Source organism: Callorhinus ursinus, unplaced genomic scaffold (genome assembly GCF_003265705.2).
Source record: "Callorhinus ursinus isolate GAN/ISIS: 27379988/994484 unplaced genomic scaffold, GSC_fseal_2.0 scaffold71, whole genome shotgun sequence".
In the NCBI taxonomy this organism is placed as follows: Eukaryota; Metazoa; Chordata; class Mammalia; order Carnivora; family Otariidae; genus Callorhinus; species Callorhinus ursinus.
The window spans coordinates 3556941-3572401 of record NW_027397133.1 but is presented as its reverse complement, the minus strand read 5'-3'; the positions used below and the strand labels follow the sequence as shown (position 1 = coordinate 3572401).

General features: G+C 43.9%; 1 protein-coding gene across 2 annotated transcripts in view; it reads left to right on the top strand.

The window, feature by feature from the left end:
• Positions 1 to 15461, top strand: part of ARHGAP35 (Rho GTPase activating protein 35) — a 125119-nt gene that overhangs the window by 54804 nt on the left and 54854 nt on the right. For both annotated transcript variants that reach the window (XM_025849604.2, XM_073886526.1), the window contains exon 3: positions 6431 to 6575. In XM_025849604.2, coding sequence (XP_025705389.1) covers positions 6431 to 6575 — 145 coding nt within the window. The remainder of the gene's footprint in view (positions 1 to 6430; positions 6576 to 15461) is intronic.

The window sequence follows — 15461 nt, the reverse complement described above, 5'->3', positions numbered from 1 at the left end:
TTATGAGAGGATCGTTGCTAATGCTGAGTATAGAATGCAAAAAGGTGCTTTCAGGGAAATGTGTAGTAATGTAGTATATGGGATCTTGTGGTTTTTCTGACTCCTACCACTTAACATTTAGTCCAGGGTCTCCTGCTACACAACTTGGCAAACCGTGTCTCTCTCTCTCTCGGGCTTTGCTAAAAATCACTCTAGAGAGGGAGAATTGTTTTCATTCAGAGGCCACTGTCCCTGTTCCAGACTACATTCGGTATATGACATTCGTCCTTTTATTAAAGATTTTATTTATTTATTTACTTATTTATTTGAGAGAGATCACGAGCAAGGGGGGAAGGGTAAAGGGAGAAGCAGACTCCCCATTAAGCAGGGAGCCCGATGCAGGACTTGATCCCAGGACCCTGGGATCATGACCTGAGGCTAAGGCAGATGCCTAACCAACTGAGCCACCCAGGTGCCCTGGCATTTGTCCTTTAAAAAAAAAGAGAGAGACTCCCAACGGCCTGTGTTCATGTTGTTTTTTTATTTCCTTTATTAGATGGGTTACCAAGCATTTAAAAGACTGTGTTAGGTGGTACAACTGTAGTGATATTTTCTGACTCTAGAATCTAGATAAGTAATTCTGTATGTATTGAGGGTATTTTATGGAGAGCAGGAGAGTATTTGAGGTTGTCAGCTTAGGGTCACTAAATAACTACCTGCTGTTCCCACAGAAGATAAGAATGTTCTTTATCTAGAAAGAATGGCTGACCTCTCCATTGGAGCTGTGGGAGACTTTTTCTTTGTGGCTCAGTTGTTATTCATCTGATATCTAGATCAGCTTTGTTTGCTAGGGATGTGTCTCTTCTTTGACCACTTAGATTGTAAGTTCGTTGAGGGTGAGAGATGACTTTGGTCTCAGTATTAGCTCTTCTGCTAGTTTGCTATGTGACCTTGGGCATAATTCATTAAAAAAGAAAAATGCTAAGATCCTTGCTCTCTAGGAACTGAGTCCAGTAGGAACATGGTTGTATGTGTACATAAATGACTATCCTTTATTCAGTGGCCACACAGTGATGTAGGGAATTGATCGCCTCAGCTGTTTCTTAAAAGGGAGTCTGGGATGTACTGTCAGTATGAATAAGACCTTCTGAGCCTCACCTCACATCTTCGGGAGAGTAGCACTATGTTAGGAGAAGAAAAAGCTTCTGTACGTACAGAGATAGTCCTCATCTCAGCTCAACTTGGAAAAATATAAAGAAATATTGGCCCTGTGCATTATTGGAAACTCTTTGTTCAGGAAATTTATTGAGTGCCTACTGCATGTCAGGCCCTGGAACCCAGGCATCTTGTAGCCTGATAGAAGGGGCCTTACCCTGGGCTGCGTCTCATTCTTTGATTGGCATTCTAACCTTTTTCTTGCCCCTCTGGACTTGGAGGGGCCGTGGAGTGGGCTTACCACCCCACAGGCAGGTGACAGATGTTTTCCTAGTCTGCCAAAGTTGGGAGTTTCCTGTGATGCTCTTTCCTTGTTTCAAAAGCCAAAGGGCCAGCGGCAAGTTCCAGTCACTGTTTCTTTGCAGTACCACACTGGTGTAAACTATTGATTCATTTCTTTGTTTCCTTTGCCACCTGGGTATTATCAAGACTAAGAATCAGGCATGTTTTTAAGGAACTTGAAGTAAAGAACAATGGCCTATGTTACTCATTCAAAAAATGTATCTATCAGAAGGACAAGATGAAGGTGGCTCAAACTGACCCAGTCCTTTGTTTTTGTCATGGCATTTCATCATAGAGTTCACGTAGGCCAAAGAGGAGCTTTGGTGTTGAGATCACTAGCCCCTGGATCCTGGCTCTCTGTGCTGGGTGTGAATCTCTCTGAGCCTGTTTTCTCACCTATAAAATGGTGCTAATAACCCTTGCCCAGAAGGTGGTTGTGAGGTTTCAGATAATTGTGCAGAGCACCTAGCAGTGTCCTGCACATGGCCACTCCTAATTAATCACCGTTTTCCATTTTTTGACCCGGTAAGACTCTATACTTAGAGCCACAGATGTGTAGATTATTCTCAGGGTTTGGTTTCCTCTGGCTAGATGCCTTTTTCAATTCAGCCTGCTATGTGAGTGCCCTCAAAAGAAGATTGATGTTGGGATGGTATTACTTTCTCCTCTCCAAGGGCCTGCTGCTCTGAGTGCCCCAGGGACCCCATAATGAGCAACCCATGTCTGACCGGGGACTGAGACAGCTGGCAGGCCACTCACAAGAGTGGCGTTTCCATCTGACATGTGCCCAGTAACCCTTCAGGTGCCTGATGTGTTGCTTGTTATATCAGCAATCTGGCCCACCTCTTGGCGTGCACCACAGAGTCTGATTTGCTTACTACAAAGGTTTAGAAACGGTTGTACAAGAAGTCCCATCCTAATTTTGTGACACCCTACAGAGCCTTCAGTTACTTCTCCGGAGGTGTTTTGACATTCCGTAAACCACAGTTTAAATCTGAGAGAGAGAATCCATGTCATTTAGCAAGGGTAGTTGGTGCTATTGCCACAGCTTACTCTCCATTCCCGCATTTTATAAGTTGAAGCACTGAACTAGATCTTTGATTCTTTGGGGTGAGAGGGATAAAGGCAGTTGTCCAATTTAGCCTTCCATCAAATGGCAGAATCTCCTTGACAATGGGTATGACAGGTAGTTTGCAGTCTCTGCTTTGAGTATTTACAGAGCAGTCCCTTCCTTTTTAAACAGCTGGGGATTTTGTTTTTTAAACTTCTCTTTATATTGGCCAAAATTGCCTATGTTCTCCTCTTATCTCTCCCAACATAATCCTTTGGAACTATAGAAAATGATCTCTTTCAATGAGATAGTGCTTTAGCTATTTGAAATAACTGACATAGTTCTCTGTTCTTTCCTTTTCCAGCTACAGATCCTTGGTATTTTATGTGAGTGGGTCTTTATTACCTTAGAAATTCTCCAGATTGTCAGTGTACTCTTAATCATTTATTCCATCATCCATTTATTTATTCTGCCTTCCCCGGGAACTTTCAGAGGAAGGCAGTGAATCACAGTGGTTAGGAGCACAGGTTTTGGAGTCAGAACTGACTTGGGCAAGTAACTGAATTTTTTTAGGACTCAGCCTCTTCATCTGTAAAATGGGGTTTTTAAAACCCACATGCACAGATCTGTTTTGAATCTGGAATGAAATAATACATCTAGAGAACATAAGCAAGAGGGGTGTGTAAACACATAGTACACTGAGTACTCAGTTGGTGGAGAGTAAATTTTCTAGCTAATTTAGATTGTTAGAACACACCTCATTATCTTGTTTTAGTATTGAGAAGGTAGAGGAAGTATAAGATTAAAATTTATTATGTGTTTACTAGAACTATGGTTAGAAGGTTTATGGTGATTGGAAAAACTGTCTCCTTGCAGCTTTTCTTAACGTTCCATTTTTTAATTTCTTAACAGTTTATTTGAGAGCATCAGTTTTACTGAAGAACAGTGCTGTTGTTGTGTTAGTTTTGACAAGCAAATTCTGCAGGATTGAGATTTTTAAAAAGAATGTCACTGAAATCCAGATGGGTTTCCTTGTGTATTCAGATTCTGGAGCTAATAATTTAAACTGTATGGCTTTTTTTTTTAAAGATTTTATTTATTTATTTGAGAGAGAGAGAGAATGAGAGAGAGAGGGCACAAGAGGGAGAGGGTCAGAGGGAGAAGCAGACTCCCCGCTGAGCAGGGAGCCCGACGCGGGACTTGATCCTGGGACTCCAGGCTCATGACCTGAGCTGAAGGCAGTCGCTTAACCGAGCCACCCAGGCGCCCTAAACTATATGGCATTGTTAAGGGAGAGCATAGCTTGACTCATGGTTATCCAGTTGCAGCAATGTGTGACAACAGAAGCACTCCCCCCTCTCTTTCCTCGAGTTATTGGGTGGCTACTGTATGCTAGGCGCTCAGCCAGGTCCTGCACATTTCACCCTCAGAACCCTTGTGAGGAGGTGCTGTCCCTGAGATGCTAAGTCACTTACCCAGAGTCACAGGACTTGTCTGTCAGGATTCAAACCCACGTCTGTTAAGATTTCAACCCTTGGGCGCTTGGGTGGCTCAGTCGTTAAGCGTCTGCCTTCAGCTCAGGTCATGATCCCAGGGTGCTGGGATCGAGGCCCACATCAGGCTCCCTGCTCCGCAGGGAGCCTGCTTCTCCTTCTCCCACTCCCCTGCTTGTGTTCCCTCTCTCACTGTCTCTCTCTCTCTGTTAAAAAATAAATAAAAAAATCTTTAAAAAAAAAAAAGATTTCAACCCTTAAATTCTTTATGTTGTACTTCCTATAAGTAGAAGATGCCTGGGAGAGAGTCTAGATTGGTTAAATTATCTCATGTAAAGATATATCATAAATCATTAATGTGCTTTTTTTTACTTCTTTAGTGAAAAGTCTAGGTCAGAGCCTAGAGATAGCGGCAGTCACTCCCTGCACCCTGGGAGGCTATGTGGCTGATTTTATGAGGAGCGGGACAGGGACAGGGGTAAGCTTTGTGGAGGGCCTGGTTCTCTTGGACCCCAAGATCCGTTCACATTGCATTAGAGTCTTCCTGACTGAATCAGTTAGTAGGCTCTATACAGATTTGCCTTTGGGTGGTCGTTACAGGTGATGTCAGCCCCCAGCCCAGATGGGCTTGTTCCTTCTTTCATGTACATTTTATTCTCAGCTGTTCCTTTCTTTCTTTCTTTCTTTTTTTTTTTTGCCACTTGTTTGTACAGGAAGTCCTCAAAGAATCTCAGACTAAACAGGAAGTGATTTGTTCCCATATAAATAGAGGTACCAAAAGGAATGAGGATGGGCAGGATAAGGAAGGGGGAATGGTTGACCCTGACCTAGAAGCTAGTTAGTGGTCCCCTTTAGTGGATTTTATACAAAGATCCCCTAAATACTTTCTAAAAATTTTATTTATTTGAGGGAGAGCGCGCACATGCACGAGCAGGGGAGGGGCAGTGGGAGAGGGGAAGCCGACTCCCCTCTGAGCACAAATCCTGCCGTGGATCTCGATTCCACAACCCCAAGATCACAACCCAAGCCGAAGTCCAGAGTCGGATGCCCAACTGACTGAGCCACCCAGGAGCCCTATCCCTAAATACTTTTAAGTATATAGGTTGTATACATTTGTAATAAACCTGCCCTTCTGATTTGGTCTCATTAACTTGGAAATGAAATGGAATTGCTGGAGCTGCACCTGAGTCCATTTACCTTGATCCTCTTTGGTTACCCTCCTCCTTAGTAGATATTTTACCAAAAGGCCAAATTTTCAGGTGTATTTCTGTGGCTTTTAGGAAATTTACCATTTGTTTGGAGTATTTTTTCCTCATGTGAACTTCAAAATAAAAGGATTGAATAATTTTGGAGCAGAGTATCTCAATAGTGTTTATGAGCATGAGCTTTGGAGACAGACCCTCATGGGTTTGAATCCTAGCCATGTCACTGACTAGTTGTGTCATTTAGGTGCGTGGGACATTTTTCCTCGGTAAAGTGGAATGTCATGAGATTTATTTTTTTATTTTTTTTTAAGATTTTTTTATTTATTTGAGAGAGAGAATGAGAAATAGCACGAGAGGGAAGAGGGTCAGAGGGAGAAGCAGACTCGCCGCTGAGCAGGGAGTCCGATGCGGGACTCGATCCCGGGACTCCAGGATCATGACCTGAGCCGAAGGCAGTTGCTTAACCAACTGAGCCACCCAGGCGTCCCGGAATGTCATGAGATTTAAAAAAAAAATAGTATGTGGGACTTGCTTGGTACCTAGTGAGCCCTCAAGTAGTTGTTAACTGCTGCTGCTCGTGTTCCCGATGAAAGGGACTGCCGGAAAAGAGACAAGTATTCTCTTCTTAGTCCTGTTTGATAACTTGCTTTTACCCTTTCCTAATTCCAGAGCCACTGAGAATTAACCCCAGGCCAGTCTAGAAAAGGAAATTCTCCCTTGGAGCTTTCAGCCCTGCAGAATGTGTGCTCTCTTTCTTTTCTGGAAAGAGGAAATTACTCATTCTCAATTCCATCTTTTATCTTTTTAAAGATTTTAGCCATCTTTGAGTATATAACATTCATTATCCATATGGGATGTTTGGAAAACTTCCTGTTTACTCCAGGGCACCCCTGATAAAGGATGTGGATAGTCATCTCATTGTTACTAACTAAACACGGCCTGCTTTTTATAAACACCTTTGTTTGGATAATGCAGTCTCACACTTGAGGTGTGACTGTATGTCAACTTGCTGGCATCTTGTGTGATATTTGGAGGCTAGAAAATACGAAATTAGTGAGATGAGCAAGTGGGTCTCTATCCTGTTTGGAGTCTTTCCAGCAGTTTCCACACCACCGTGAGTTCCCTTCTGGAAGCCTTACCGATGTTTGAGCTGCGTGTTGATACTCACTTTGTTTCTGTGCTTTCTTTTCTCTTTCCTGTAACAGAAACCAAAGCCCAAACCCCGGCCATCCATCACAAAGGCAACCTGGGAGAGTAACTATTTTGGGGTGCCCTTGACAACTGTCGTGACCCCAGAGAAGCCCATCCCTGTGTTTATCGAGCGATGTATTGAGTACATTGAAGCTACAGGTAAGAGCGCGACGCAGAGCCGAGGACGGCTTTCACTGTCTGCGGGCTGTTCCCAGAGGCCGGAGTTGTCGGGGCGCAGGGCTCCTCTCTCCGGAAGTGCGAGAGGCTTTCTGAGAAGGAGCTGAGCAGTCTGCTCAGCGGTCAGCCCTGCGGGTCCTCCGTCGGCATGTAGTTCTGAGGCTGTCACTCAGGATCCGTTAGACCTTTCAGTGCGCGGAGCATCCTGTTCTCAGGACTGCAGCTGGGGCTGGTGCTAGATGCCGTCTCCATGCCCCCTCAGCTGCCTGTCAGAGCCGGCAGCCTGTCTGTCGCAGTCCCCGCGGGTCCGTCAGCTGTTCAAGGGCCGGGGAAGGGTCGTATTACCGTTGCGTCTGCAGCACCACACTGGACACAAATGCTAGTGTAGTTTGGCTTAAGACAGCGAAGGAGTGGTTGTGACTGTTACAGCCCTTGGCCATTGAGCAGGTGCCTGAGATTCATTATTGACAGCATTTTTTTCCTGAGGTCAAAAACCAGCGAGGATCCTTGGATATCTTCTGGTCAGGCAGCTCTCTTTCAACTCCACCGACAACTTGGTGTTATCATGAAGACCCGCTGTCTTAATAGTTTCCACGTTGTTCTTGAAGTGACAAAATTTTCCCTGTGTTGGAAACATTTATTTCGTTCATTTAGTGTGATCCCATAACATGTCTCTTCGTCCTCTCTTTTGAAACCTCTGGAACTTCCGTTTTCATGCCATTGTTTCCCTTGGTTTTCTCCTGGGCACTTTCAGAGCTGATGAGTTTGAGGAGACGGTGGTATAGCAGGCACATGGTTATGTCAGTTCTTGAGCATTAACAGTTGGGCTCAAGAGTATAGGCTTAAACTAATTTGAAACCAAGGTAGGGATTAGAGCCTTCCTCTGTGTTCTTTCTGATTCCAGTGTTATCTGTGATGATACTAAGTATTGTGTGGTGTGCACAGCCTCCCAGGCATCCTATTAAGCTGCATGACAGTGTTAATATTTACTTAGGATGTGCCAAATCAGGGAAAATACGTTTCAAGTTGAAGCCTGCTAAAGACTTTGTAGTTATTTCCAGGGTTTTCTCTGCAGCATACTGGGGTTGAATCACAGTAAGCACTTTGCCTAATCATAGCAGATCTGCAGCTTTGTTTATTAGTTCATTCTGTTCCCAAAGGCTTTTCTCAGTGTCCATCTTTTTGACACTGGTTTTATATCCATTTCTTTCTGGCTCCTCTCCCTTGGGCGAGGAGAAAATCTACACAAAGATTTGGTGACTTCAGGTGACCGAAGCCTCTACTTGTTGACCTAGCACTTCACAGAAACAGTTTGTGTCATCTCAGGGAGGGGGAGGGCACTTTTTCCTGAACTTTTTGTTTTGAAGTTATTTTAGATTTATTGGAAAGGCACAAAAATTATAAGTTTAAACAAATTGAAAGTTAGAAAAATCCCCAGGTTCCTTAAATGTATTTTACCAGTTTCCCCATACCATTCTTTCTGTATATATTTGTATCTTTTTTTCTGAAATGTTTGAAAGTTTGCAGATCTGATGCACCTTTACTTCTAACTACCTCCGTGGGTATTTTCTAAAAACATTCTCTTACATAATCACCAAGCAGCTATCACACTTAGGACATTAACACCGACCCAGCACTAAGCTACCTAATCTGTGGATATTTTCATTTCATCAGTTGTCCCAGTAATGTCCTTTATAGCAAAACACAAAAATTGTTTTGGGCCAGGAGCTAACCCTGGACCACATGATAGGTTTACTTGTCAAGGCTCTAGTCTCTTTTAATCTAGAACAATTTAGTCTATCCATGTTTCATGGCCTTGATAGTTTTTTGTTGTTGTTGTTGTTGTTGTTGTTGTTTAAAGCTTTTATTTATTTGACAGAGAGAAAGCAGGGGGAGCAGCAGAGGGAGAGGGAGAAGCAGGCTCCTGGCTGAGCAGCGAGCCCGATGCGGGGCTCGATCCCAGGACCCTGAGATCATGACCTGAGCCGAAGGCAGATGCTTAACCGACTGAGCCACCCAGGTGCCCCTAGGCCTTGATAATTTTGAATAATACAGATAAGTTATTTTGTAATAGGTTCCTCCTCAGTTTGGTGCTTTTTGTTTGTTTTTGGGGTGTTTTCCTCACGGTTAGGTTCATACTTGCACCTGGGGCAGAAACAGCAGGGAAGTGATGCCGTGTCCTTCTCGATGCATCACATCATGTGGCACATGATGTCAGTTTGTCCCATCACTGGCAGCGTTCACTTTGATCACTTGGTTAAGGTGATGTGGTATGTACTAAGCTTCTCTACTGCAAAGCTACTCTTTGCCCGTAGTTTTACTCCTTGATTCCTTCAGCATTTATTAGTTGGTTTTCTCTTGTCAGGGAGAGCTTTCCCTTCTCAGGGGGAGCCTTGTGTGAATGGTCTCCTCAAGTGGCTCACCTGTGGTAGCCCAAGGTGCTGGGGTGTTACCCAGATGCCCTCTAGCAGGGCATATCAGTGGTCTTGACCTACCCCACCCACCGTGCTTCTTTCACTCTTAGCCTGTGATTCACTTTTTGCTCTCCACTGATAAAATTATGCTTCTCCTTGCCCTTCTGCTTATGAATCCTTTCGGATATAAGACTTCACCACCAGCCACTACCAAGCTGCTGCTTTTCTTAAAGCTCTGTGAGACTGTGCCACTGTCTGCCCTGTCACCCAGAGCTTGGCGCTTCAGGGTCATCTCCAGTCAGCTCCCAAGTCTGTCACTTGTGCTTCATCATCTCTTGGCTTTGTCCCCTCCATTTCATTTCTGCTTCCCCATCATCACCCTCCGCAGTCCATCCTGATTACATGACAGTTCCTCTTCCAAAAAGCTCTTTTTGCTGCCTCCTTGCCTACCAGACATGGGCCGCAGTCTTGCCTCCTCCCATACACAGTACTGTTAGGCTTGTCTGCCTGCCTTCCTGCCCCCCTGCCCGCCTTCCTCTGTCCCTCTCTCCCTTCATTCTTCCTTTTCTCTCCCCCACTTTCTGTTTTAACTACAACAAGCATTAATTTTTAAATTGTCTTATAAGAATACAAGCTGAATGCTTTATTTTTCCATTTTTTAAATTTAAGTTAATTAATATATATATAATGTATTATTGGTTTCAGAGGTAGAGGTCAGGATTCAGCAGTCTTATGTAGTACCCAGTGCTCATTACATCACATGCCCTCCTTAATGTCTGTCATCCAGTTACCCCATCCCCCCAGCCCCCCTCCACCGCAGCAACCCTCAGTTTGTTTCCTATGATTAAGAGTCTCTTATGGATTGTCTCCCTCTCTGGTTTCATCTTGTTTTATTTTTTTCTCTCTTCCCCTATGATTCTGTTTTGTTTCTTAAATTCCACATATGAGTGAGATCATATGATAATTGTCTTTCTCTGACTGACTTATTTCACTTAGCATAATACCCTTTAGTTCCATCCATATCGTTGCAAATGGCAAGATTTCATTTTTTTGATGGCTGAGTAGTATTCCATTGTGGATACATACCATGTCTTCTTTATCCATTCTTCTGTCGATGGACATCTGGGCTCTTTGCATAGTTTGGCTATTGTGGACATTGCTGCTATCAACATTGGGGTGCAGGTGCCCCTTCGGGTCACTACATTTGTATCTCTGGGGTAAATACCCATAGTGCAACTGCTGGGTTATAGGGTAGCTCTATTTTCAACTTTTTGTGGAACCTCCATATTGTTTTCTCAGGTGGCTGCATCAGCTTGCATTCCCACCAGCAGAATTTCTTGGTACTTCTCTGCTTTGTCTGTGTTCTTCGTGTAGTGTGGAATGTATCCCGCATCCCTCCTTGCCTCTGGAACTTCCCTCGTTCTTCCAAGACTCCCCAGCCCCAGTAGCCCTTTGAATGTAACCTCCCTGCTAGTTCTCAGGCACATTTCAACTTGCTGAGAATAGGATTCTCTGTTCTTGTCTCCTGAGTGTGGCACACAATATACATTACCTGTTGATTAAGTGAGTGGTGTTCAACCTGGAATACCTTAATTCCATTGTCTTCCCCTTCCTCCCTCCCTCCCTCCCTCCCTCCCTCCTTTTAAATTTTGGTTATATGCATTGCCTCGTTGGCATTAGTTTGTACTTTTGTAGAATTTCGGGAAAAAAAATTAAACCTGGTATCTATGAATTTAGCGTGTGTGTGTGGGGGGGTGGATTGTGTGCTCTTTTCCCTAAAAGAATTTTTTTCCTCTTCATAAAATTTAGTAGGCATGTTTACAGTAGAAATTCACCAAATGACAAAAACTGTGAAAAAGAATTTAAAGAGTCATTGATCTTCCACTTAGTGAATACCACTGACAATGGTCTGCTGTATTTCCTTATAGCCTTGTTTCTGTGCATATGTGTGTTGGTTTTTACTTTTACATAATTCAGAATATGCAGTATGATAGTTCTCAAAAAATTTTTAGCATAACTTAGATGTGGCAAAAGAGCCCTGAGTTTACCAGCTTACCTACTCCTGTTTTCCTGCAGGAAAAGAATTCAGTAACCAAGAGGTGGGTTGGAGGACCATTTTTTGAGAATCACTGCTTTTTTTTTTTTTTTTAAGATTTTATTTATTTATTTGACAGAGAAACACAGTGAGAGAGGGAACACGAGCAGGGGGAGTGGGAGACGGAGAAGCAGGCCTCCTGCAGAGCAGAAAGCCCGATGCGGGGCTCGATCCCAGGACCCTGGGATCATGACCCGAGCCAAAGGCAGATGCCTAACGACTAAGCCACCCAGGCGCCCCAAGAATCACTGCTTTTTAAACCAGACATTGCTTTGTGAGCATGCTCCCTGTCATTAACTACTTCATGAGAATATGAAAAAAAAAAAAATTTTTTTTTAATTTGAAGAGCAACCGGTTTTATTAAGTATTCATGAATCGGGCAGCAACCCATCTAGCATGCAGAGGGGATCTCCCTCAAAGAATATGACATTTAGGGCGCCTGGGTGGCTCAGTTGGTTGAGCAACTGCATTCGGCTCAGGTCATGATCCTGGGGTCCTGGGATCGAGTCCCGCATCGGGCTCCCGGCTCAGCCGGGAGCCTGCTTCTCCCTCTGACCCTTTCCCCTCTCATGCTGTTTCTCTCTCTCTTTCTCAAATAAATAAAAAAAATCTTTAAAAAAAAAAAAAAAAAAAAAAAGAATATGACATTTAATTGCTGCATAATGTTCCAGGAAAGTGCTGGATCACCGATCATTTAACCATTCCCCTGTTTGGGGGCTCATATAGCATTTTCTTCTGATGTACTTAATACTTAAAGAAGCAGATCAGCTAGGACAGGCATTTTGGAGTAGTGATATCGAGCTTCAGATCTGCAGTTAGACCAGGTTTGGAATCATTGTTCTGCCATTTGCTCATCTGTAAACTGGGGGTGATGACAGGACGTGCCTCCAGGGGCAGCCTCTAGGGTTCCGGGGGACTTGCACTGAGGCGCTGAATGTGGCATGTGGCCCAGGCAAGGGCTCAGTGTGCGCTGGTTGTCACTGTAGCTTCACCACGTGTCCATTTGGTTCTTGTTGCGACTGCCCGTCAGACTCTGCCGTTAAATGTAAATGTCCATGACTTTTCTCCCCAGCTTCTGAATTGTGAGTAGTATGATGATCACTCACTATTCACCGGGGGTTAACATTTTGCCACATTTGCCCTTTGTTCCCCTAATTTTTATTGTTGTTAAACCATTTGAGAATAAGCTGCACTCCTAAAAATCTCAGCATTTACCCCTAAGCTTAAGGAGTTTCTCCTCTATAACTGCAATAACATTATCACTTTTAAGAATAATAGCATTAATTCCGTAGTATTTCACATATGTTCCATGTTTAAATTTACTCAGTTGACTTAAAACTATCTCTTACAGATAGTAAGATATTTAGATATTTTGTTCTAAGATCCAAGCAGTGTTCATAGTACATTTGGCTATTGCTTCCTTTGTTCCTTTCAGTCCAGAATAGTTCTCTTTGCCTTTTGTCTTGTTTTGAATGATGACCTTATTTGAAAAGTCTAGACAGTTGTCTTGTAGAATGTCCCCTTGTGTGGTGTGCTGTCTGTACCTCTCCATCATCCTCAGCTCCCTTCTGACACCACCCATGGCTACCTCCTCATGTGGCTTCTGTCTGAGCAGAGGCCTAGAACTGATGAGACTGTGGTGAATGAGTGAATGAATTATGGATTAGGTGTTTTCCCAGGTCTGACTAACTTATACTGAACTTGCACTTAAGGAGAGCCTCTGCTGCCACCTGACCTCCCCATCCCATCTCCCTCTCTTGCTCATGATAGAAATCGTCCTATGACTTGTTTCCGTGTGGTAATTCAGGCAGTTCATCTAGCTGATTGGAGAGGACACTCCAGATGAAACGTGTTTGCCAGGTCTGTCCTAAGCAGTTGAGTCAAAAGTCAGTTTTTGTATCTTTCTTATACACCTGGGCACTTTGCCTGTCCTGGCAATAAAATATTGCATCATCACTTTCAAAGGCAGTACTCACACTCCTGACCACCGTGGTGGGAATGAAATCCAGAAAGAAGCCCCTTTCCTTGTGTGCCTCAGGACCTGAGTTGCTCCCTACCCCTTCACAGCCAGGGTCCCAGCCAGCAGCAGTGCCAAAAACCTACTTGCCAAGACCTTGCATTGGAGAGGCAGGAGCGTGAGTGTTGTGAATTGGGACATCTTGAACCATCCCATCACCTTATTTTTTCTAATTACAAGAGTCATAAACTTGCTCACCGTAAAAAATTATAAATACAGATATATAACAAAGTGACAGTCCTTTAATCCCTATCTCTGGAAGTAATCTGTAGTAGTTGAATTATGTTTTCTGCTAATATTACCCCCCCCCGCAATGCTTAAAAACAGAAGATCATGTGCATACCGTTCTGAAGCTTGTATTTTGTTTTAATTTTACACTGTATATACCTTGGGGGCATCATCTTTATAATTCCATCTCCGGGCCAACTGCATTTTAATCTTAGACCTGAGAAGAGGGTGGGCAGGAGTTGGGGCGGCGGGGGATAGGGGTGGGAGAGAAGCTTTGTTTGCCGGCAGCCTGACATTCCAGGGGTTGCCCGCAGCAGGCACCTATGACTGCCTTGTTTCCTCCTCATACTTCGTGAGTAAATTGCCAGCTCCTTCTAGACACAGACCAGAAGGAAAAGATCGCTGCCTTCTCTCCTCAAAATTTGCTGCTCCTGCAGTCACCAGGACCCTGTTGGAGCTCTCCAGAGCCCCATATTCTTAGGGCTTCTGCTAACATTGCGGGTGGAGATTGGTTTTGGGTTGCATCTGTCTTTTTTCCCGAGCTTTCTGACCAGTTCACTTAGCCTCGTTTCATATTTCCTAAAATTGGAACGTGTTTAAGAAATGGCGAGTAGGTAGAACAGCTTTTGGATTGATTTGCAGATGCTTTGAGCCCAGCCCAGGCTCAGAGAGCACCTCTGTGCTTGCTGTGCTGATAGGATCACAGCTTTTCACTTTCTGCTCTAGTTCCGTGATCAGGTTGGAAGAGGGCATGGATCTTCTGCAGCTGCTCTGGGGTCACCGCCGGAGGTCAGACTGACTTTATATTTCTGGTTAGAACACTTTCTTCCCCCAGTTTTCCTCCACATGGAAAATTGTCAGGGCAGTGGAGCCCCTGACTTGACTCCCTTCTATAGTAGTGTGACTCCCGAGTGAAAAGAGAACATTGGCCAAGCTCATCTGAGCTCTCCGATGCATGGTAGGAAGTAGGAATATTCAGTCCTGGCCAGAGTTCATCTCGTTGGAGGACTCACTTTTATTTTTGTTTTAGATTTTATTTATTTGACACAGAGAGACACAGCAAGAGAGGGAACACAAGCAAGGGGAGTGGGAGTGAGGGAGAAACAGGCTTCATGTTTCGAGCAGGGAGCCCGATGAGGGGCTCGATCCCAGGACCCTGGGATCATGACCTGAGTAGAAGGCAGACGCTTAACGACTGAGCCACCCAGGTGCCCCTGGAGGACTTAACTTTTAGAGTCCACTCACAGTCCTCCTGTATTACCTAGTATGCTATCTTTACACCTCACTGTGGTCACAAAATAGTTTTAAATCCCAGTTTTTTGTTTTTTGTTTTTTTAATTTCTGTTAAGCTTTATTTTATTTTTATTAACGTATAATATATTATTTGTTTCAGGGGTACAGGTCTGTGATTCATCAGTCTTACACAATTCACAGAGCTCACTATAGCACATACCCACCCCAATGTCCACCACCCAACCTCCCCTACCCCGCAACCCCCCCCCCCACTCCAACAACCTTCAGTTTGTTTGCTTAAGTTGTTTGATTAAGAGTCTCTTACAGTTTGTCTCCCTCTCTGGTTTCGTCTTGTTTCATTTTTCCCTCCTTTTCCCTATGATCCTCGTCTTTATCAAATTCCTCATATCAGTGAGATCATATGATAATTGTCTTTCTCTGACTGACTTATTTCACTTAGCATAATACCCTCTGGTTCCATCCATGTCATTGCAAATGGCAAGATTTCCATTTTTTTTTGATGCTTGCATAATATTCCAGTGTGTGTGTGTGTGTGTGTGTGTGTGTGTGTGTGTGTGTGTGTGTGTGTGTGTGTGTATACACACATATGTACCACATCTTCTTTATCCATTCATCTGCTGATGGACATCTAGGCTCTTTGCATAGTTTGGCTATTGTGGACATTGCTGCTATAAACATTGGGGTGCAGGTGCCCCTTCGGGTCACTACATTTGTATCTTTGGGGTAAATAGCCAGTAGTGCAATTGCTGGATCATAAGGTAGCTCTATTTTCAACTTTTTGAGGAACCTCCATACTGTTTTCCAGAGTGGCTGCACCCCAATGTTTATAGCAGCAATGTCCACAATAGCCAAACTATGCA